At 36.4% G+C, this 26,016-nt stretch overlaps 1 protein-coding gene across 10 annotated transcripts in view; it reads right to left on the bottom strand.

Annotated features, from left to right (window-relative positions):
• Nucleotides 1–26,016, bottom strand: part of CDC14A (cell division cycle 14A) — a 238,305-nt gene that overhangs the window by 132,794 nt on the left and 79,495 nt on the right. For 9 of the 10 annotated variants that reach the window (XM_072644128.1, XM_072644132.1, XM_072644137.1 and 6 more), the window contains one exon: nucleotides 4,953–5,032. The exons of the other annotated variant lie outside the window; for it this stretch is intronic. In XM_072644128.1, the coding sequence (XP_072500229.1) occupies nucleotides 4,953–5,032 (80 nt within the window). The remainder of the gene's footprint in view (nucleotides 1–4,952; nucleotides 5,033–26,016) is intronic. 10 annotated transcript variants of the gene reach the window in all.

The raw sequence follows: 26,016 nt of genomic DNA, 5'->3' as shown, positions 1-26,016 counted from the left end.
TTATTAGCAATGAATTATCCAAGAGAATGAAACATAAATTATGTATTTTTATCATTGCCCAAGGACTACAATAAAGGAAATGGAGAGAACTAAACTGTAGCTGAAAAACCACCAGTCCCTGAAAACATTAGATAAAATGCACCTCACCCTCCTCTTGGCAGAGAGGCAGAGGGCTATGAGGGCCAAATGCTGCAAGCACTGTCAGACCAGGTCACCGACTGGCCTGTGTTAACTGTGTTATTGCTTGAATGGTTTTCCGTTGTTGCCAGGGAGAGTTCAGTGAGGTAGGAAAGAGAACACGAACACACACACACACACACACACACACACACACACACACACACACACACACACACACACGCAGTTATAATGAGGTTAAAAACAAAAGGCAGCAAAATAAAACCTTATACGGTGAGCCCTAAACTGGTCACCAGCACTGGTGAGAGACAGGAAGACAGGAATGAGCAGGAAAGGCCAGGCCCCAGACATCAGATCAGGGCAGCAGAAGAAGGGCAGGCAGGGTCCTGCCTGGGGCGGCCCATACACATACCACCTCACGCATGCGCACTGCTCCCCTGCTCCTCCTACATCCCTTGGATTCTTCTTCCTCCAGCAGCAACCCCTCTTCCCCAAAGACAGACAGAAGAGGAAAACAGGTTTCCCTCCATGTCCCCTACTCAAAAGTGCCTAAGCCCCTACTCTCAGGGAAGGAGGGAGCAGCCTTCACCTCCCTCTGCCAAATTGTAAAAGGTTCATCACCAAGAGGGATCACTCCCCACCCATTCCTGCGACCCTGACTTCCCAGGAGATGAAAAGCCTGCCCAAGCATCACACGGGGTGAGGGGAGGTAGAGAGGAGGGAATGGTGATCTGCTTTGGGAACAGGAACAAGCCAGATGACATCAGGGTTCTCTACAGAATACTGAGGTACAGAACTATGAAATCAATTCCCTGTTCTGGAGCATAACTCCAAAGGTCTCTCCTTTGTCAGCCCGTTCTGCCCCCTCCTCTCATGCTCTCAACACAGCACCATTACTCAACACAAACATTACTGCTTTTATTATTGATTAATTAATTATAATGTATGTGTATATATATATATAGTATGACATACAATATACATATAATATATAATTAATTAATATTGCCCAGGCAATATTACTGTTATCTGGGGGATACAAGGACTTCTTATATGACAACAACAAAAACAGAAGTAATTCACTCTGAATTTAGGTTTGGGGAAGCCAACGAGTAACAAGTAGCTGCCAGTGTGAAATTTCCGTACCACACATCAGCTCTGAAAATGCTTATCCTGAAGTCACCCAGCGGCTCTCGCTGGTAGAAACACTCTTATTCATGTTAACAAAGTACAAATTTGGTTCAGTTCAAATTACAAGATTTCTCATGTATCCTAATATGGTCTTCTGGAAAAAAGGATTACAAATCACCTTTACCCATATCAACACCTGACATTTACTAGATAGATAGGTATTCTGGATATTTACTAACAAGATACTATGAATATGTTAAAATTTATCCTAAAAATAAGTGTTAAAATTTATCTTAATAAGAAGTTGCAAAGATTTTCTACAATAGACACTTCTTAGGAACCAAGAAATTGTACCTAAATATTTATGCAAGGAAAATACTGCCAAGAATTTTTTAAAAAGTATCAAAATATCATGGGATAGTATCCCTCATCACACAAGAATCTGCTATTTTTAAGTTTAGCAAACATGACCTCAAAAACTTCTACAAGAAGTTCTGGGACAATTTTGCCTGTAATTTTCTTATGGTGGTCTCAAACAAAACAGCTTCTGAATGTATAATCTGATTAAGACTTTTCAGGTCACTAAGCTAAAGGAATCTGGATCATGCTGAGGGTTTACTATATGCTCTCAGTCTGTAAACATTTCTCTAAATACACCTCAAAATTTGAATCTTTACACTAAAAATAGAAGGGAGGAGGAAAAAAAAAAACCATCAACTGAAACCAATGCATTCTAGAGCTAGAAAGCCCTTGGAGGTCATCTACTTCAACTGTTATTTTACAGGTAAACAGGAAAGGTGTATTTCCATATCTTCTTAATACAGATATTTAGAGTCCCCCTACACTTGTGGAGCAAAGAATATGATATCAGGCTTCTTTTGATGTATTTATTAGTTTTGCTTCTCTCTATTTTGATTTGCTACAAAGGATCTGAGGAAAGATGGCACTAGGAATATATTTGGAAACAGAAGTAATGTAAACATAAAAGATAACAATAAGATTTTTTAAAATAAAGTGTAACTCCCTTAATAACAGCCACATTTATAGAATTTCAGTGTTGGAATGACCTAAGTAGCCATTTAATCTAACATATACAAGAAGACAGATTCCCACTATGACACATCTGGCAAGGGGTCATCCGGTCTTCTCTAATGACTGGGAAGCCAGCATAATGAAATCGTTTATAAAAACAAGCTCCAAAGAAAACCCTAGCATCAAGGCGGCAAGGTATAATTGAAAGGGAATCGCACTTGTCGAATACTAATAATGCTTTCTAGAGCTCTATCTGTCCTACAGTGTAATTATGAGGACCAAATCAGATACCTACATACAAAACAGCAACTTGAAAACTACAAAGCAACACATAAGGAGAATATGATGCTATTAAATGATCTGAAGTACATTACAGAGTAATGACTATTTTTCATCTTAATATTCAGAGATTCCTTCTACAAGTCACTGAAAATTCAGTGAAGTAGAATAAGCAAATGATCTAGTCACAAAGATGCATCTAGTTGACAATGGTCACATGGGAAACCAGGCCACGGATTTTCCTGAAGCAATTTTGCTGAATTAAACAGAAAAGCCATATAAAACACACTGGTTTCCATGGTAGTCAGTCTGCTGGACCACAAGCTGTTCAATTCTTTCTCATCCATCAGATTTGGTGGTTTATAGTGTTGTGGACAACAGCAGCCATCAAAATCTGCCGTACCTTTTAGGCAGTTACCTACTGATGTGCAAATAGCCTTATGTTAGTAAGAACTCTTTAATCAATAACCCATGTCAATTATGTCATCACCACACTCGGCCAAGAGCCACAGCTGTTATTCTTGGAGAAACAGATAATTTAGGCAAATTTCAGATGGCTTATTTATAAAGTCCTCAGGGCTTCTCACCTACTATATGCCAAGTTCCACGCTGGACACTGAGAATACAAAAGCAAAATGCTCCAGCTTCAAGGAGTTGACACGCTATGGCAGAGTGGGGGGGGGGGGGGGGGGGGATGCCATGGAATTGTTGTGCTTGATTAAATCAGTGGGGGGGGAAGAGATAATATATTTGCACATAGCTAGCATTTATATTATGCTTTAAGGTGCACAAGGCACTTTACAGGTATTTCATCTGATCCTCACAACCCTGAAAGGTAGATGCTATTATTATTCCCATTTTACAGATGAGGAAACTGAGGCTGAAAAGTTAAGTGACATGCCTGGGTGTCACACAGTTAATATATGTCAAAGGCACAGGTCTTGCTGACTCCAAGTGCAAGGTTCTGTCCACCGAGACACCTACACACATAGTTAGGAGGGATATAAAACATATATATAGAAGAAAAGCAAAGTAGTGGGGAGAAAATGACTAACAACTAGGGGAGAAATCAGGAAAAACCTTTTGAAGGAAGTTTGTCTTGCACTGAGTCATGACTGAAGCCAGGAATTTTCTAAAAGGTGATGGAAAAGGGAAAAGCACGCCATGTATGGGGCAAATCTGTGCAAAGGTGCTGCGAGAGGATGGAAAATCATGTATGAGAACTAGGAAGCATGCCAGTTTGACTGGAATTCAGAGCATGTTATAGGGACTAATATGTAATCTGCCTGGCAATACAGGCCGGAGCTAGATTTTTTAAAGACATTTAAATGCAAACAGAAGAGTATGTATGACTCAACAAAAAGAATACAGTCACTGTCATCATGGTAATAATACAAGCAGTTAACAACCGACATTCACAAAGGCACTTCCCTCACAAGAACCCTGTGGAGTAGGGTAATGAAAGTGTTATTATTATCATTTACAGATGAGGAAATGGGAATTCAGAAAAGTTATGTGACTTAATCACAAAGTTGCTAAGGGAAATAGAATAGAAATAATAATAGAAACGTCAACTCAGATTCTTGATATAAAGTCAGTGTTTTTTCAAATGTGCCATGAATCACAACAAGAAAAATGCTTCTCAGAACTAACAATGTGACTAAATCATAGAGGATATAAGTGTCAAATGATCTAATAAAGGAGAAAAGGAAAAAACATAATTTGTATATATTTTAATATTTGTTAAAATAGCTTTAAGTTGTCTCACCATGAAGAATTCAGGACACTTAAGAAGTTTGCTAAATGGAAGTTACAAGGAGCTACTGTGGAGTCAAGTGAGTTTTGGCAGAGTCTGAGAAATAGGAACTAAGAGTTGCTTGGTGGCCAGTGACAAATTACATCACCTAGAAAAAAGGGGTAACCAGAAAGCTCTGGTTTCTGGGCCCTCTGAGGAAGGGAGAGAAGTCTTCCTTCCCAGACTTTAAAGAATGGAACAGCAGGGCTGTCAGAGCTATTTGGTGGCATGATAGGAATGCCTTTAGAATGGACGTTCATTCCAATTGTGAGTGCATTAGTCCATGAGACAGGCAATGTTTTCTTTTTACCCTAAGATGTCAAAATCAGAGAAGGGCAAAGAGGTGGAAACTGACTATGCATTTCCAGAGTTATTAAAAACAATTTTTTCTTTTACCTTACTTCCTAAAGATAGGTAAGGGAAAGTGACCAGCAACACGGTCTTAAAGACTACTACACTCACGCAATGTGACTTGAGACCATCCTTAACAGATTGACAGAAGTATTCATTATTTCAAATCAAATGTAGCAAAAAACACTGGCAAAGAGCAACAGCTACATGTCACATGCAGATGTACCTGAATGGAAGATAGGGGGGATTTGAGCCAGCTATGAGTGCTCTGTAGGCTTCTTCTGGTGTCTTCTTTAAATAGATTACCTAAGATAAACAAACAGCAACATTTAGATATAAATGCATACACAACACTAATCCGATCACGTACCCAGTATAATACTTGGTCATATTTTCACTCTTTGGACAGACATCTTAATTACCCCCCTTGGCAACTGTCTCTTCTAATCAAGGAGTTTAGCAGCATTTTATTCGAAAGTAATGCAAAGGGAAAGATTCCAAGTTTAGACAAGGAACCATAGAGAAGGTTCTCCAAAAATTATTTACTAAAGTACCAGTGAACAAAGGCATATTTGGAGTGAGAAGTGGGAATGGGAAGAGGAATATTATATTTTATTAATAGCTGCTAACCAGAGGCATTAGCTAAGGCTTCTTTCATGGGAATGTCTACAACAGGTCAAAGTTCAAGGTCTTGGTGAATTGACAAATGGAAATCTTACATAGGACATGCTCCTTTGGCCAGCTTTATTAAAAAGTCTATTTGGTATGAGGGAACCCGGTGATGACTCCTAAAGACTAAATAAAACCAAACTAAACATTTAGGGGGTTACTGTCATTATTGGCCACCTTTATGGAAGCAAGGGCCAAAAGTCATTTATTTTACTACAGATATCAGCATTACCTAAGTTATTTATTTTACTACAGATATCAGCATTACCTAAGTCCCAGCTAACCTAGTGAAGGCTATCTTACAAAAAACAAGCACAGATTCCAAGTGACAATTTCACAAAGAGCCTCTTGGTATCTAGCTTCAAATTATGAAAACCTCCTATGTAAACCACAATAACAGTAACTACTGACATAATCATGTAACATAGCATAAGTTATAACACACATGACAGGTACTCAATAGTTATTTAAAGTTTATATAGATAATCTTTGTTTGGTCCCAACAACTCTCCAAGGTATAACATCCATTTTACAGATTAGGAATACAGACTGTGAGATGCTAAATGTCTTGTCCACGGAAAGAACTCAAGCAATTAATCATAACAAGCACTTAATTAGTATCTACCTATGTTCTAAGCTCTGTGCAAAGCACAAGATACAAAGAAAAATGTGAAATAGTTCTTGTCCACAAGGGGATTACATTCTAGTGGGTAACAAACACATATGTATATATGTAGGTGTATATATTATGAAAGGATAGATAGAAGCATGAAGCACAGCAAAATACATCAGTACGACTCAATTGCAGAGTGTATAGAAGAGAATATTGGAAAAACAGGGAAGGTGCAGGTAGTGAAAAGCTCTAAATGCGAACAGTGGATATTGAATCTGGAGGGCATAGAGGGCCACTGGGGTTTATTAAGTATGTGTAATGACATGATATGGTTGGTGCTTTAGGAAAATTATGACAGCTGAGTAGAAGACAGACTGTATCTTTTGAGGCAAGAAGACAAATTATAAAGTTATTGCCACAGTCCAAGCAAGAGGTAATAAGGACCTGAACTAGGGAGGTGGTTATGTGAGTGAAGAAAAGACAATGTATAGAAATGATATGGTGGAGAAAAAGATGACAAGATTTGACAACCCAGTGGATATATGCACTGAATGGAGTAAAGCATCAAGGATGAAACTGAGATTGCTAACCTAGGGGAATGGAAAGAATATTTAAAATATAATTTACTGGTTAAGTTCTCCGGGATATTTGCATTATGGATAACTATCATCTATCACCTCAAGAAAGACATTGAGCTTCTGGCGTATAATTCTCACCAACACTAAACAAAGGATGGTACATGAATATAATGGTTTAGAAACTAGGAAAGGAAGGGATTCAGAGAAATCTAGGAAGCCTGGTAGGAACAGATGCAAAGTAAAGTGAGCAGAACCAGGAGGGCAATTTATATGATTACTACAATAATGCAAAGAAAAAATATTTTAAAATTAAGAACTATGACCAATTAACAACCAGGGCACCAGAAGACTGAACATGAAGCATGCTATCATCTCTTGGTAGAGAAGGGATAGATAGACTAGAGATGCAGAACGAGACATTTACAGCCATGACCAATGTGTGGAATTGTTGTGCTTGATTATTTGTACAAGGCAAGGGTGCATTTCTTTTTTTGAGGGGGGCAGGGGAATTTTAAGAGTGGAGAGAAAGAGAGGAGATGATGATAGATGCTCTTGTAAAAAAAAAAAAAACACCATCAATGAAATATTTGAAAATAAATAGAAGAGAACAGGACAATCAGAAAGGGACACATATCCCCAGGGAAAGTGTTTATGCTATCAGGTTCAGTTGTTGAATATTGTTCAGTTGTGTCCAACTCCCTGTGACCATTTGGGGTTTTCTTGGCAAAGATACTGGAGTGGATTGCCATTTCCTTCTCTAGTTCATTTTACAGATGACGAAACTATGGTAAACAAGATTAAGTGACTCACCCAAGGTCATACAGCTAGTGTCTGAGACCAAATCTGAACTCACAAAGATGAGTCTTCCTGACTCAAGGGCCAGCACTCTATCCATTATGCCACCTAAACTGCCTGGCTACTCTAAAAAAAACAAGTTGTACACAAGAGATTTAGAATTTTATATATAGTCCTTTCTTCCTGTTCTTCTTTGTACTCAGAAATATTGATGTTTGTGAAGTTTATAGTAAAGAAAATTTAATTTTAAAAATATAATTCTAGCCACCCATTCATACCAGTATTAGCTAGGCATTTTTGTATTAGGTAGGCATTTTTATAGCCCTGCATATGTTGCAGTGTCTATCCTTTCTTTACATAATCTACACTGATCACTAAATCCAGGATACTTAAGGATGACCCTTCTGTAATTTCTGGTAGAAATTACCTGGTTATGAATTATCTTTATAAATTCTTCATTTCCACACAAAAAATAAGCCAAATAGCCAATTTTTCAGTGCTTCTTTGTCAATATGTTGTCAGCTAAGTTCATCCAGATGGTAACTGTGAAACACCTTTTGATTTTATCCTTGGACCTTGACTGGTGCACAGATTTCAACTAGAGATAAAATATTTTTGGTCTTTTTATTAAGTGGAAGAGGGGGAAGGAGATGACAATGCTTTGTGATGTGATGTCAGCTTGTTCCAAAAGTATTTCTGTAGATTTTTGTCCATTCATCATCCATCCTCTTCTTTCTGATAAAGAAGTGCCAATCTCTCTATCGCTGGACTGGGGCGATGGGTCCTATTTTTCATTAATATTGCATTGGTTTCTGTTAAGATACTTTTCAAATATCTTTGGTCCATTTTATAGCTTCAAATGTAAACAGTGAAACTAGAGGTGTTAATTGCTTTAAATATGTTCTCATTCAAACTTGATTTCCCAACTTCCCGCTGTGGCACCCTGCCCCTGCTACTGCTACTGAGGGAACTGTATCCCTGGAGCTATAATGTCCTAATTAAAGAGAGCCTACTATATTTAGCCACCCCCAGGGTCCCAACCATGTATAACCCCAGACACTTTCCCATTTACTGTCTTGCTCCTACTGCTGATGAGGAGGAAGGGGAGGATTATGATACTAGTGCCCAAGAACTCCTATACTGAAGTGGTACTGTCCAGACTGTAAGCCCATTATATCCAACCATCTAAATGCTGATCAAAGAATACTTTTTTAACTTTAATTTTTCTTGTTTTTGTTTTCTGGTCTGTGTTTTCTTTTACAACATAAGTAATATGGAAATATGTTTTGCACAATTGCACATGTATATAACAAATTGCTTTCCATCTTAATGGGGAGGGAGAAAAGGAACAGAGAGAGAATTTGGAATTCAAATTTAAAAAAAGTTTTAAAAAATTTCATATTAGAAAAAATTTAAATTAATAAATACTTCATTCATTCATTCACTCATTCATTCATCTCTGGATGCCAATAAATTCTTAGCATATTCAGCCATAGACTTCTCTTGATAGCTTTCTGCTCAATATTTCTTGCCTCAAGTAGACCAATGAATGTTGTTGCAAGTATCACCCTCCTCTCTTGTTTCAAAGTGATCTTGAGATTCACGATCAAAGCTTTCATTTACCTTGACCCACGTTAAGAGTTTTATACTTAACGAGACCAAGTGGCATTTTTATATCATTGAAGAAAATACTATGAAATGAAGGAGTTTCACACACACACACACACACACACACACACACACACACACCATTTTAAATAAATATTTATTGAAAATATTCTGAATTCAGAAGTTTCTTCTCCCCACATGCAAAATATAGCAGTCCTATATGTTCCATTCCCCATGAACATTTGGGAGGGGGGAAGGGAAAATGCTATCCCAAAGTATTCTTTCCACTTAGGTAAAGTATCTTAAGAGCTGAGGGTTTGGGGGGGTCGGTATTTAAGTACTTTTCAAAATTCATTTTATTTTCAGGTTCACATTATTTTCTTTCTCACCTTCCTTCCCTTTCTTCCCTCCCCTCAGAAAGCAAGAAAAACAAAACGGATTACAAATATGTATAGTCAAATAAAACAAATTCCTGCAAAAGCCATGTTCCTTTCTTCCCTCTACTAAAAACAAAAAACCCACATATGTCTCTATCTGGAGGGGGGAGGAGTAGCATGTTTCATCACAGGTCCGCAGAACTGTAATTGGTAACTATGTTGTTCAGAGTTACTAAGTCTTCCAAGGTTGTTTGTCTTTTACAGCATCATCATTATTGTATAAATTGTTCTCCTAATACTGCTCCCTTCGTCTTCCATCAGTGCATACAAGTCTTCACAGGTTTCTCTGAATCCATCGCCTTCACTTCTTTTAGCACAATAGTATTTCATCACATTCATGTATCATAATGTGTTCAGTTATTCCCTAACTTATGGGTACCCCCCTGAAGAAGAGTTAAGACATACAGCCTGATACCATCCATGTACACTGAGACAATTTTGTTGTCTTTCATTTGGAAGTCATAGTTAATTCTACTTAAGAAAAATGATAAAAAAAAATTAATGTTAGACAAAACCATAATGATCTTAAACTGTCTCCTTCAATGCTGTTTTATGTCAGTTGTTCTTAACATTATTTATTGTACTGGTGACATTTTTTTAAAAAGCTATTTTCCATGTGGAAAAAAATAATAGCTAGCATTTATATAGCACTTTAGGTTTGCTAAGTGCTTTATAAATATTATTTTGTCTTCACAACAATCCTGGAAGTAGAGTGGTTTTTTTTTTTTCATTTTGCAAATGAGAAAAAAAGAGAAAGAAAGGTTAAATGGCAGACCCAGAGTTACACAGTCGGTGGCTAAGGTTGGATTTGAACTCGGGTCTTCCTGACTCCCAAGTCCAGCCCTCTATATGCCACCCAGCTGCCACCATATCCTCTAGTCCATTATCTTCTAACTCTACTCAGAGCTACTTTATATATTTGCAATACATGATAAGTGTCATGAGGATGGAACTGAGTAAAAGGTTTTACAAAATTCCACAAAGGCAACATAAATGTTGTGGTGCCTACAGACAGTTTTTCCCATAATTACCAAATGAATAACAATTTGTATTTTATGCTCATGGAACTTTTTGGTATTCTCCTTTTTGTTCCTCAACCAATCTGTTGTTTTCTTCTAAATGTTTACAGATTGGAGTGGGGGGGGGAGCTCCAAGTTTTGAACACTTTGTAGAAAATACACAAACATGTAACTGGCTTATACTTATAGGAATCACTGGCATTCTCATCTTTTGGTAATGGCTATAGGGTGCCTTCCATTAGGAAAAGTGAGATCAGCCTTGCATCTGAGAGAGAAAGCTCTCGAGTGCTTTTCTAGTAAGTTATGAACCACCATGAAGCATATGAGCCAATAATCCTAGATCTTATTTAACCCTCCCACTTTCTAGTTTTACAGAGAAGTCAGAATTTGATCACCTCACTTGACTTAACAACTCTTTCCTTAATTATGCTAACAGTGTGCAAGGAGTACAAGTTGTGTCTTATTGGAGCCAACTTCCAATTTGCCCTTTGTATTCCTTAGAACTATACCAATGACCTGAAATCCTCCATATCCTCTTTCTTCTGTGGTTTTCTCTAACTCCTGATTTCTTTACTTTTCAGGTCACTGTAACAGCTTTTGGTTAATGCTGAATCATTTATTTCTGTTTCTTGGATGGCTTTGACCTCTTATATACCCTAGCCATTTGACTTTTGCTCTCAGTTGCAGACTGGGAATTTTCCCACACATTTCTGGTTTACTGCCTTTAACTGGGCAATGCTCTGTTTTCTACTAGTTTGTCAGCTAGATCTTGCTGTACTCTCCCAATACCTTTCTACAGACCTTCAATAGCTCTCTCAAGTTGTTTTTGTCAAAGCAATATTTGATGCCTGTCCTTAGGGATATTCTCTGATAGTGTCATTTTCCTCAGATACTTAACTGGGAAATTGGTCTGTGATAAACAATAGTATGACTTAGAGCTGAAGATCTTTCCAAACCTCCTTGACAAAAGCAGCATGAAGTCCTTGCTTCGAACTGGAGAAATTCTCTCCCCAGTGTGTTAAAGTACAGGGGTCTAATGAAAGGATTCATATTTTCAATTCATTCCATACACACTCATGACTTGCCTACGTAAGCCCCACCTCCACCTAAGTCTTCGCAATGGTGACTTTAGCATTGCTGATTTGTTCTGATGACACTCACCATTTTATGCTACCAGACCACAAAGAAGAACCACTTACTCACGTCAAGTTGATTTCTTCAATGGATCCCAGCAGGACCAGCCTATAACCCTGTGCTATCCTGTCTGTTTCTTAGATCCAGAGAAGCAGTTTCATCCCAATGGCCAGGGTGTGTTAGCTAATCAGTGGTATCACCAGAGCACAACTAGCCAGTGTTTCAGGATTTGTGCCCAGCCTCCAAAGCTACCACAGCAATATACATTACCCAGGCTAACATTCCCTTCCTTAGATGCTGACCCTCTCCCCTCACACACATAGACAATGGCCTGGCCTTTGAGACTGTTATTATAAAAATTATATGATATTACCTGTTATATATCACAGATTTTATATATATATATATATATATAAATTATTCTATAATAATAATCCTGTATCATTGCTGGTTAGACAAACTACACTGAAACCAAAATGAACCAAGTCCTTAAAATGTATAAATGTGCTGACTCTCAGGCAGGAGATACTGTTCTTATTTAAAAATGCAACTCAAGAATAGTTGATAAATAAGTAACAACATCCGTTTAAACAAAGTAATCCTTTAAAAACTCAGCTTCCAATAATAATGTTAAATCTAGGTTCAGGTCCATTGCAACATGTAAAGATAGGTGATGGAGGTTTCTCAAATTTTTAATTACTTGACTGTTTCTAAGAAAGCTTATAACATCTACGTTAGGCTAAGAAAGCAGAAAGTAATCTCCAGGAAGCACACACAGACATGTTCCCCTTTCCACTTCATGGCCATTTAAAGCTGCAGTGGTTCTTTAAACTATTTTGCTGCTCATGCCAAATGCATGACTTCACACATGTGACCAATGTTCTCACACAGTAAATTGAGACCCCTTGTTTTTATTTTTATCCAAGTGCTAAAATATTAATAACTGCAAAATGAAACCCAGCGGATGTCATTCTATCCAACAAGGTTCCAGAGACACAACAATGCCATCACATAGCATCACAGGCCCAGGTTGGAGAGAGGAATAATATTCTGAAACAAATGGCTTCACTTTTTCAGAATAATGTAATGCCAGAAAAGTGTAATACCACCCATGAGATTTCCCTTTGATAGCTGAGGATACACTACTTTTTCAACCAAGTCTCCTTGGGCATTTTTCCAGATAAGAAACTTGAGACATAGACTGCTTCAAGCCCTACAAATTAAAAACCCAGTAAACAAACATACCACATAAGTGGAACTAATAATTACCCTTTCTAGTCTCCATCTCCCTGACCTCCCCTCCAAGAGTTTCATATCCCTTATACTTGGGATCATGACATAAAAGATTTAGAATTGCAGAAACCTCACAGGTCAACTAGTCCAACTGTCTCACTTTACAACTTAGTAAACTAAGGCCCATGGGTCATGGAGACAGTAAGTAGCAGAACAAGGATATGAGGTTCTTTTGACCATAAATCCAGTGGTCACTGCAGTTATTCTGTGACTGACTTCAGAAAGGATATAAAAATAAATGCACCTGTTCGGGCCCACGTGACCAACAAGATGACAGACTTGACCTGTCCTCTGATCCTCATGACCTCTCAAACCAAAAATTAAAAGACAAAGCAACTTCAACTATATCCATGACTTTGGGTACCAGAAAATCAAAAGAAAGTATAAAATTCTATGAATTCTACTGCCTAACCTTAGGTCACTTATCACCTCCCTAATGGCCATCACACTTACAGCAGTAAGGCTGTACTAGCCAACCCAACTCTTGGGCTTACCACAAAACATCCCTAAAACCCAATTCATTCCTCCTTCTTTTTTCACAGACCTTACACAACGGAGATCGAAGCTCCAAACTGCAAAAATCTGCTAAGATCTCCTTAGTGAGCATCCTAGTGGCGTTCTGGAGCAAAAGATTTCTGCAGGAGAACAAGGAACAATGGGAAAGGGGCAAGACATGTCTGAACTAGAGCTCAACCCCAGACCTCACTTATCCTTAAAGACCCAAACTGAAAATGACAGAAATCAGCCCAAGCTGCAAAAACACAGCAGTGTGGCAACCCTCTATACTGCCAGGGAAGAGAACTATGAAATAAGAGAACAGGGCACTGTGGGAGTGACGGAGCGGGGTAAAAGGCTGTGTGAGAGTCCCTTAAACCTAAAGGAAAAGAGCCTAGCATCCACCTAGGGCCACAAAAATCGGTCAGGACAGAGACTTAGGCTGGAGAACCCTGAATTGCCCAGCCTGGAAGGAGGCTTAAACACTTTGAGATCCAGCTCCCAGGGAAACCACCACCACAGGAAAAGGTGCTAAAATGTGAGCAACAGGAGAAAACAAGGAGAAAAAGACTGACATTAGCAAAGATCGAAGGAGGAAGAAAACTCAAAGACCTTGAGCACAAACAGATAAACCAACAATGAAAACATTAATAGCAGATGAAAATTCAAGCTCCAGAACTAATATATGAATTCAGGCATCATTGATGAATAAATAATGCCAAATAAAAGAAAATGATTCAATACCTGATGAGACAGACGGCCATGTGACATATTTTAGAGCATAGAACCACAACATACTGTTCCCAAGTAGTTTAAAAGAAAAATAAGCATTGTTGAGAGCAGGACTTAAGGCCTAAACAACAGAAACAAATAGCAGAATAGAAAACTTGAACCCAAAATGGCAAGTCTCACAAAGAAAAATAGTTGAGAATACAAAAAATTGAAAATACAAATACATAGAAGTGAAGGATAATTAAGGATAATTTGGAAGAAATAAAAAGTAGTAACATTAAAACAAAACATACTACCTATTCAAACAAAACATACAGATCTCAAAGACAGGATGTGTGGAGAAAACCTAAGGAGTATAAATCTCCCAGAAAAACATGTCCAAAAACCTGAACACTATCTTGCAAAAATAACACAAGAAAACAACCTAGAACTTCTGGACAAAGAAATCAAAATGCCAACTGAAAGAATCCAAAGATTGCCTCCAGGGGTAAAAAAAAAAAAAAAAAAAGGCCCAAGGCTGTAAACTCCAAGGCACAGTTTTTAAAATTAACGATTCAATTCAGAAACCACAAATTTTGCAAGCCTCCAACAAGTACAAAGGAAAAAAACTTGAAACAGCATAAGACTATTTTGGTCCCACCAGATAACGCAAGAACATATTATTCAGTAGGGCAAGGCAATTTAGGGTGAGCTACCCTGCAAATATGAGATTAAGCATAAATGAAAAAAGATGGATATTCAATAATAAGGAAATGTTTGAAACATTCTTAAAAGGAAAACCATTCCTGAAGAGATGATTTGCTTCTTGAACACACCAGATAACAGAAATGCAGGAGGGGTGAACTAATACAGCTGCCAAGAAACAGCAACAGCAACAGTGGAACAGCAGAGATCAGTGAGAGACTTCTTTCTAAATAAGTACACACAAGAAAAGGGTAAAAGCAAAAGTCAGGTAGAGGTACTGGCGGAGAGATAGGCCCTGTGGCATTATGGACACAACCTCTCAGCATCGTGCCTACAGGTGAATGAGTGTTTTCTGTGGGGCTCCATTACATAATGGGAAGGTGCACAGAGAAGGGGAAGTGAGAGGAGGGGAGGAAAAGGACAAAGGGGAGTATGTAATGTGCTGTGGTCAAGTTAAAGATTGGTAAAGAGGGAAAGGTGACACCTGTAGTTTCTCAGGAAGAGAAAAACCCACAGGAGTGTGGGAGAAGGGGGGAGAGGGTTGAAAAAAGTAGGGAGAAAAGGCGTGTTTTAGTGGTGGAAGAACGTTTCACTGATCAATGTTCCTAAAGTTAAAGAGGAATATTCTGTGGAGATAGGGACTTTGCACTGGGTTTTGTCTATGGGATTTGAAAAGATCACTCACTCAATTTTACCTCTGGAAGGGGTAAAGTTAAAGCTCCTAGGGGCAACTGGAACCTAGGGGTGTGGAAAGGCAGGGACCCAGAAAGGAGATTTTGAGGCAAAAGGACAGAAACTAAAGAGCCAAAGGGTTTAGTTGTGGGATACATATCATGGGTGTTGAGGTGAGATAGATCCTGACATGGGGCAGTGTCCTGTTACCTGTTTGGGTTTTTTCTTCAATCTTTTGACTTTGTTTTATGATTTCTTTGTGTCTCCACTTGACCAATTCTAATTTTTAAAGAGTTATTTTCTTCAGGAACATTTTGTAGCTCTTTTCCCTTTTGCCAATCATGGCTTTCAAGGAGTTGTATTCTTGAGTGTGTCTGCGTTGTGTGTGTGTTTACGCACGTTTGCCCCTTTTGTGTATTCGTCCTTCGCTGTCGAAGAAGACCATGCCATCAGAGAAATGATGACATGACTTGCATTTGACTTTGTTTTGAGTGAGGGAGGGCTGTGCAGGTCACCAATCTCACTTCTCCTCCAGAGCCATCTGAATCCAGTGATCAGATATTCATCAGGACGACTGCAGATTATCCAGGATGAGGTAATTGGGGTTAAGTGACTTACCCAAGATCACACAGCTAGTGAGTGTCAAGTGTCTGAGGTGAGATTTCAACCCAGGTCCTCCTGACCCCTGCACTGGTGCTCTATCTACTGCACTAACTAGCTGCCCATGCCCCTTTTACCAAACTATTAAATCTCCTTTTCATAATTTTCTTGTATAGATCTCACTTCTCTTCCCAATTTTTCCTCTACTGTTCTTAATTGATTTAGAAAATCATTTCTATGCTCTTTTTAAAAATCTTTTTAACACTTCTAGGAATTCTTGTTGGGCTTGTGTCCAATCTGCACTTTTCTTTGAAGTTTTACTTGTAGATGCGTTGAGGTTCTGTACTTGAGCATCTGTCACCACAGTATTATTTGCTCTTTTTTTTCCAAGCTTACTTTTTGACATTAGACTTTATTTTTGAGTTGGGCTTTGCTCATCTCTGGGAATGGTGAGACATATCTGGCTTGAGCCTTTGTCTTTTATATTCATCTGCTGTTACAGCTCATTCTGGGGGGCCTGTAAGTTTTCAGTGCTTCTAAAGTGGTGTGATCAAGGAAAAGGATCTACCCTCCACTCTGCACCCTACTCTTTGCACAGATAGGGTCCCTGCTCCCTCGGAGCTGCAACCACTCCCCTCTGACCTAAAAAAAGTAACCCAGACTGGATAATGGGTGACAGTGCTACTACACAGTACCCATTTCTACTCCCAATGCTAGTATAAGGGCTCTCCTGGGATCTCTTTCTTTCCAGAGGTTCCATCCCCATATGTCCTTAGGCACTTCTCATCATGACTACTGCAAGCACCACCACAGCCTGGAGTCACTTCTGCTGCTGCACTGTGCTCCGGCCCACCTCCACCCCAGTGTCTACATAGCTTTCTATCTTCCTAAGCTTCCATAGCCTAGAAAAATTAGTCACTTTGACTGTTTTCTTGGCTGTTCTACTCAGAACTCACTTTGATACATTTCCAAGTTATTGTGGAAGTGAGTTTGAGGTAGCTGAAGCTGAGTTGCTGACGTTCACTCCACATCTTGACGCCACCTCTCATGTTGTTCTGTCTGAAGAACTAGCATTTTTTCTGAGAATGGGGCAAAATGGAAAGGCAAGCTCTAAAAAGCAGTGGCAGAAACTGCATAGAAAGAGACTAAAATGGTTAACTCAGAAGTTTTTATTCCATAAGGAATACAGAGAATAGAAATAAATACACAGACCATGAACTAGAGAATGAGAGTTTAGAATAGGAAGAAAGAGAAGATGAATAATGAACAGAATGAAGGGGGTAATCCTCTCTAGAAAAGGGTACAAAAAATGAAAATTTTAATAATAAATAGGACTCGTTAAAAGGAAGGAGAAATTACTTGCCCAAGAAAGAAAAAAGCAGAGAAAAATTAAATAACTAGATAAAAACATGAAAGAAAAAGGAACTCATAAGCAAAACCCCAGAGAAAAGATAAATGAGCAAATATGAGAAGAAATGGTAAATACATCCTTTACAGACAGATCATAATGCAATAAAAATAGTCATTGGTGCAGTGATACCAAACAAAAAACACATAAACAAATGGAGACTTAACAATAAAACCCTAAATAATAAATGGAGCAAAATCACAGAACAATTTATAATTATGTGAAAAAACTGAAAACAACATGCCAAAACTCTGGAAAGCCATTAAAGCAGTACTCTGAGGAGAAATTATATTCTTACAAGCATACATTAAACAAAATAGAAAAAGAGAGAATTAATTAAATGTATATTTTTAAAAACAAGAAAGCCAACAAATAAACCTTTAAAAAGCACAAAAGAGGAAATACTAAAAACTGGAAAAGAAATAAACTGGAAGCCCCCCATATTATAGAAATTATAAATTAAAAAGCTCTTCATTTTAAAAGACTAATAAAATGAAAAACCATTAATTAATCTGATTAAAAAGAGGGCAGAAAATTAAATCTATAATATATGAAATAAGAAAGATGAAACCACAAAAAGTCAGAATAAAAATAACCACGATATATTATACACAGTTATATGCGAACAAAACCGATAACGTAAAATTTCAAAAGGGTTAAAAATATAAAGTACTTAGACTTTCAGAAGAGCAGACAGAGGTCTTAACCCAATCTCAGAAAAGGAAATGTAACTAGCTTTGAAGGAATTACTAATGCAAAAAACTCTTGGTCCTAATGAATAAACAAGGAAAATTCTATCAAACATTTATAGAACAATTCATACTCATACTTCACAAGTTATTCTCAAAAACTGAGGAAGTACACCACCAGAATCCTTTTATGAAACAGTTGGAATACAATGAAAGATAAAACAAAGAAAATTATAGATCAATGCCATTAACAAATACTGATTCAAAAATTGTAAACAAAATGTTGTCAGAGACTACAATGATTTATTTAAGCACTCATCAAGAGTGCACCATAGATGCAAAGATTATTTAATAGAAAAACAATTAACATAACTAATCATACTGAAAAATCAAAATATCCAAAAACATATGATTCTCAACAGATTCAGAAAAGGCCTTTGACAAAGTTATTACAATCATTTATGCTGAAAATCTTGCAAAGTATAGGCACGGAAGGATTTTTTTTTAATGTCATAAAGAACATCTACCTGAAATCAAAAGCAAACATCCTATACAAAGAAGTGTACTACTAGATCCTAACCCAAAAATACAAAGCAAGGATACCCTCTCTTCCCACTATTATTTGATATAGGTCTGAAAATGTTAACAACAGCAACAAGGTAAGAGGAAGAATTTAAAGGCATAATGATAGGTAAAAAGGAGATAAAACTACTCTTATTTGCTGATGATGTGATATACATCTGGAAAATGCCAGGGAATCAGAAAAGATACTGAGAAAATAATAAATTCAGCAAAGTTGCAGGCTACAAAATAAACCTTCAAAAAACAACCACGTAGCTATACAATAACAAAATCCAAGAAGCAAGAGTAGCAAGGAAAATCCCATTTCCAAGAAACTACAAAATGTATGAAATATCTAGGGATCAACCCACCAAAAATACACAACACACAAAATTTATATATATATATTCAATTACAAAGTGCTTCTTAACAAAAATAAAGAACTTAAACAGATGGAGAAATAGTCTGTGCTTTTGACTGAGCCATGCTAATATAATAAAAAAAGACAATACCATCAAAGTTAGCATTAATTAATGCTATATCAACCAAATTACTAAGGGAACACTTCACAGAACTTCACAATATAATAAAATTCATTTGGAAAAACTAAAGCTCTAGAATATCAAGGGAAATGATTTCAAGATGTAAGGCTGAAGGGGGAAAAGCACTTTCATACCTCAATCTATATATTCTAAAGCAGCAGTAATCAAAATCATCTGGCATTTGTTTAAAAAAAACCAGAAATAGATTCATGGAACAATCTAGGCATGAGAGAATCAGAAACAGTAGAATTCAATAATCTAGTGTCTAATAAAGTAGGAAACATAAATTACCCGGAAGGAAGAAGTCCTAATTATAAAAAAAAAAAAAACTTGCTGTGAAATTCTGGCAGAAATTAGACCAAGTCTTATACTATTTCATATTATGTTCTAATCAGTTACCTGATCTTAATATTAATGATCATACTATTAAAATATTAGAAGAGAAGCAGATCATGTAACTCTCCAAGCTATGAGTAGGAGACATATTCTTCACCAAATAATAGAGGCACTTACAGAAGATAAAATAGATTACTTTAATTATGTGAAATTGAAAGCCTCTATACAGGCAACATTAATATACCTAGGATAAAAGCAGAAGCAGTAGAATGGGGAAAAAAATCTTTCTATCAAATATCTCTGAAAAGTTTTTAGCTGAGGCAGTAGATTCTCAGTAACTTTGTTCTTTTTTTTAAAGAGGTAAAAAGAACCAAAACAATAAACACACTAGTGAATTAAACGCTGAAATGAAATCAATGCATTCTCTTTACCGTAACATAAAGGTGTTTTGACATAATGATTACTTCTATTTTTCCATGTTTATTTTAAAATTATTGATTAATTACAAGTAAATATATTTTTACATTACTTTGCAGCAAAGCATTTACAAAAATATCCTGTACATGTAGTTAAAGGTTCTACTATGGCCAATATTAAAATCTCTTGGGAAAAGAATCATTAGCAACTTTGTTTAGATTACTATTTTTAAGGCTAATCATTTGATGGCTTATATCGGTCCCCGGGCATATTAAATTGATTTGGCTAACAAAGAAAAATGCTTATGGACAGGAATCAAGGGTCTAATGAATGCATAAGACTTTAGTTCATAGAAAAAGATTATTAGGTTGACAGTAGGAGGTATAAATAGGAGGTTGGTGAGTGAATTTGGTAATTAGATGTTTGGGGGCTCAAAATAAAGGAAAGCTAACATCTGTTAGGACAATGCACATCATTCTTTTTTAGAATTTAAATTTTCATAATAAAATCTCATATATCTGATACTTGGTATAAATCTGGAATCATCTAGTCCAAAGCAGAAAGCCTCTTGGTTAAAATTCTATGTTGATACAAAACAGAAGTAAGCAAACTAAGACCTAAGGGCCAAATACAGCCGCAATGCCCGCTGTTTTCAAGTCTGAGTGCCAAACTCGGGTATACAGAATAATCTCCACACCAATCAGACCACTAATCTTTAAATCTTTGAATCTCCTAACTTCAGACTCATGCTACCAAACTGTTCAAATATTGTATATTTGAAAAATGAACACTCCAAAGATCTTGAATTCAATACGGGCAAAACTAAATTCTTTTCTTTCTTCCCAATCCTTCCTCTCTTCCAAGCTCCCCAATTTCTGTTGAAGATACCATCTCCTTTCACTATCCCAGATATGTAATCTCAACATTAATCTCAGCTTTGAATTCTTACTCAACCCCCCAGAATTGACCATGTCACTACCCTAACTCAATAAACTCCAGTGGTTTCCTATTGCTTCTAGAACAAAATGTCTCTGCTGAGCTTTTAAAACTATACTAACTGGCCCCAACCTACCTCTCAGATTCATTACACATTACTTTCCCCACTTCTGTACTCTGTGATCCAGGCAAACTGGCTTCTTGGTTCCTCAAACAACACTCCATACTGCTGTCCATACTTCTGGCTTTGCACTGTCTATTTCCCATATGCCCAGAATGTATTCCCTCCTTACTATCATATCAAACAGATCCTTTCTTCTTTAAGACACAGTTCATGACTCTGATGGAAAGGTGGCTGGTGTGTAAGGACCTCCTACAAGAAAGCAATTCCCCCACAAACACCCTGTAAATCTCTAAAACTTTACCAGAAAGAACAAGGATAAAACCAAAGTGAATGGCTCAAGGACTACCAAAAAAAGACTACCAGAAGCCTATCAAATTAGAAGCTACAAGTGAAGAAAAACTGGACTAAGTTGAATGAATTACAAGGACCTCAGTCCTAAAGCAGAAGTCTGGCCAGACCTGAGCCCAGCAGCCCCAGGAGCAAACCAATGGCTTCATCCGTATCTGTGGCAGAAGACAGAGCTAGACCAGACTCCAAACAGCCCATTCTCAAACCAGCAAACAAGGAGTCTGTGATCAACCCAGCATCCAAGCAGTCATGGACCAACTCAGACCGCACTAGCCTGAACCACAGTAAAGAAACAAAACTAGATAATTCCTAGAGAATGTAGAGCCTAGAATTAGCCACGAAACTCAGGATTAAATAGAGCCTTCCTACATCATCCAGGAATAGATGACTGGAGTCTGACCAAAGTAAAAGGCCAAGATACAGAAAATGAAGCTGGTATCATCAGTAAATAGAATACAAACACAATGGAGAAATATCTTGGGCTGAGAAAACTCTAAAGAAGAGATTAATTCCACTCCAGAAGAAAAGATTAATTCCATCACAAGAACAAATGGAAACTTATAGAAAAATATGCTTAGACAATTGTCTCAAGTCATCCTAGCTGACACAGCAGGACACCCTAAGGGAGAAAATGGGAGGTAGTAAGCACTAGATAAACCAAGGCACACGTTGACCATCATTTCTGCTCAGACCCTAACAGAAAAGTGCAGGACTCTGAAACCAAGAGGCTTTAGTAGTTGTAATATCACCAGACCAATGCTCTCAGTCACCATTCTGGGAAGCAACTGCTACAGAGATGAGCTTGGAATCAATACAATAAAAATGATATTCAACAAAAAGATCTTTGAAGAAAGAATTAAAAACTAATTCAAGATTAAGTACTTTAATCATAAAATAATGGTAGATAAAAGAGCAAACCATAGAAACAACAGAAAATTTATCAAATAAAATGACAACAATGAGACCATATACCAAAACATATGAGATGTAATTAAAGCAATCCTTGGGGTAAATTGGGGGAGGAGGGGAGAGACAGACAGGGGGATAAACTAGGGGGGAGGAAGGTGGAGAAGGGGGACAAAGAGGGGAAAGGAAGGGAGAGACAGAGAGGGAAAGGGAAAGGTAGAGAGAGAGAGTTGGCCATGTAACTAAAGAAAAACTAGAAAAGCAACAAATCAAAAATCCCAATTTAACACCAAAAGAAATATCAAAAATCAAAGAAGAAATTAAAACTGAAAGCAAAAAAAATCACTGAATGAATAAATAAAAGTAGGAGCACATTTTAAAAAACTAATAAATAGCTACCATGATTTTTCAATGGAAAACCAAACTGTATTAAAAATATTTTTAAAAATTCCAACAAATAAAGAGAAAATAAAAGCAAATATCAAAAATTATTTTGTCCAATTATATAAGCCAACAAAATAGATAATACAAAATGGATGAAAACTTACAAAAATATAAAATACTCAGATTAATACAAGTAATAATTACTTAAATAACTTAGTATGAGAAAAAAAATTGAACCATAATTGAACTCCCAAGAAAAAAACTGCTGAACCAAATGCAAGCAAATTCTATCAATATTCAAAGAATAATTAATCACAAGCTACATTAATTGTTTACAAAAATAGGAAAAGAGATCCAACTAAATACTTTCTACATGGTGTTGACACCTAAACCAGGGAGGGAGAATACAAAGTAAGATAACAGAAGACCAATATTCCTACAGATCATTAACATTAAATGAAGTTTAAAACAGGCTACAACACATTCAAAAGATTATACACTATGATCATGTTGGATTCATACCATGAATGCAAGTTTGGTTCAATATAAGGAAAACGATAAACATAATGGAACATATTAATGATAAAAATGAGAATATGATTATATAGATGCTAAAAAGGCTTCAAACAAATCCAACAGCTATTTCTTTGAAAAACATTAGAAAGTATTCAAAAATGTACTTGTCCTTATAATGATAAGCAACATGTATCTAAAACCAAGAACATTGTATGTAATGGAAAAAGGCTTGAGGCTTTTCCAAAAAGACGAGGGATAAAGAAGCAATGATGCCCACTACAACTATTTCTATTTGATATTGTACTAGAAATACTAGCTTTTGTGATACCTCAAGAAAAAAAATCAAGGAAATAAACATGTGCAGCACACAGGAAAAAAAACATTGCTTTTCACACATGATACGATAGCTTATCTTAAGAACCCTAAAGAGTTATAAAATTAATGGAAACAATTTAATAAACTGATAAAAGTTGCAAGATACAAAATGAATGCACATAAACTATTTCTGTGTATTATCAACAAAACCCCAGATCTTTTTCCCATTCACTAAAGAGAGAAAGAGAAACTCCATCTAAAAGAACAACAAAATGTAAAAATATTTGGGAGACTAACTACCACAACACACAAGAACTACATGAATGTTAACTACAAAACAGAAATTTTACAAAAATAAACAGATCTAAATAATTAGAGAAATTATTCATTGTTCATGGGGAAGTTATGCAAACATAATAAAAACTATAATATAACCTATTATTTTATTTAATCATTGCCATAAATAAGCTATAAAGTATCACTCTAAAGCTGCAAAAATAATAAAGATTCATTTGGAAAAAGAAACAGTCAAGAATCTCAAGGGAAATTATGGGGGGGTGAAAAAAAGAGGGCTTAGCAGCGATCTAAAACTCTACTACAAAACAGTTATCATCAAAATGATTTGGTATCAGTTAAAAACAGATAAGTCAGTCTGTGGAATGTTATTAGGTAACATAACATAACAAGAACAAACGAACCTAGCAACCTAGTGTTTAATGTTTCCAAACACCCCAGCTATTGTGGTAGGCCTCACTATTCAATTAAGAACTTCTGGAAAAACTGGAAAGTAATCTGACAGAAATTAAATATTTCTCTAAAAATCTCATATCATATACCAAGATAAGCCACCAAATGTATACATGACTTAGACATAAAAGGTGACATCATAAACTCATCAGAGGAAGCAGAAAGAAACTACATTTTGAATCTATGGATGGGAAACATTTCATGACTGAACAAGAGACAAACAAGATAAAAAAGCTTTAATCATATAAAATTTAAATGCTTTTGTACAAACAAAACCAATGAAGTTCAAATTAGAAAAAACACACAAAAAATATTTGCAGAAAAATTTCTCTGATAAAGGTTCATAACCAAGATATATTGTAAGGAACTAATTCAAACTTATAAAAACAAGAATTGAAAATTCCCCCAACAGATAAATGATCAAAGGATAGGAAGAGTATTCAAAGGATGAAGTTATCAGTGTTGTTATCACTAATAATTAGAGAAATACAAGTTGAAGCAAGTCTGAGATTCCACTTCACACTCAAATTGGCAAAAGTGACAAAAAATTAAGAGTTGGGAAAAAAACAAAAATCATAGAAGTATATCAATAGATGAAGAAAAAATCTGGCAAAATAAAACACCCATTCTTATTTTTAAAAAACATTGGAAAGCACAGGAATCAATGGAGCCTTTCTTAAAATAAGTAGTATACATCTAAACCAAGGAGCAAGCATTATTTATAATGGGGATAAACTTGAAGCTTTCCCAAAAGGATCTAGGGTGAAACAAGGATATTCACTATCATCACTATTACTGAACATTGTATTTAAAATGCTAGCCTCAGCAATAAGACAAGAAAAAAACTGGAAGAATAAAAATAGGTAAGGAGGAAATAGAACTATTACTCTTTGTAGATAATATGAAGGTATACTTAGAAAACCCTAGAGAATCAAGTAAAAAACAGGTTCAATTAGCAACTTTGGCAAAGTTGCATGTTAAGAAATAATAATAAATAAACTCACATAAATCATCAACATTTCTATAAACTGCACCACCAACAGAATCCAGCAGCAAGAGATAGAAAAAAGAAATTCCAATTAAATATTTGCAGACAATATAAAATATTTGCAAATCTACCTGCCAAGACAAACTCAGGGACCCTATGAACACAATTACAAACCACTCTTCACATGAATAAAGACAGAATAATTGGAGAGTATAACATAATAATAATTGGAGAATATAATAACTGGAGTAATAATTGGAGAAATGTTAATTATGCAGGGGTAGGTGGGGCAATATAATAACAATGACAATTCTACCTAATGTAATTCATTTATTCCATGTTGTATCAATCAAACTATCAAAGAGTTATTTTATAGAACTAGAAAAATATAATAAAATTCATCTGGAAGAAGAAAAAGTCAAGAATATCAAAGGAATCAACGATAAATGTGAAGAAAAGAAGCCTAGCAGGACCAGATTTCAAACTATTTTACAAAGTAGTAATCACAAAAATAATTTGGTACTGGCTAAGAAATAGAGTACACCAGTGGGATAGATTAGGCACACAGTAGTTAATGACTATCGTCATCTAGTATTTGATAAACTAAAAGATTCAAGCTTTGGGGGTAAGCACTCATCATTTGACAAAAACTGCTGGGAAAGCTAGGAAGCAGTTTGGAGGAAATGAGGCATAGAATAACATCTTTACACCACATACCAAGGTAAGGTCAGAAAAGACAAATGA

The sequence above is a fragment of the Notamacropus eugenii genome, chromosome 2 (genome assembly GCF_028372415.1).
Source record: "Notamacropus eugenii isolate mMacEug1 chromosome 2, mMacEug1.pri_v2, whole genome shotgun sequence".
Classification (NCBI taxonomy): Eukaryota; Metazoa; Chordata; class Mammalia; order Diprotodontia; family Macropodidae; genus Notamacropus; species Notamacropus eugenii.
This window is presented reverse-complemented; position numbering and strand designations above follow the sequence as displayed.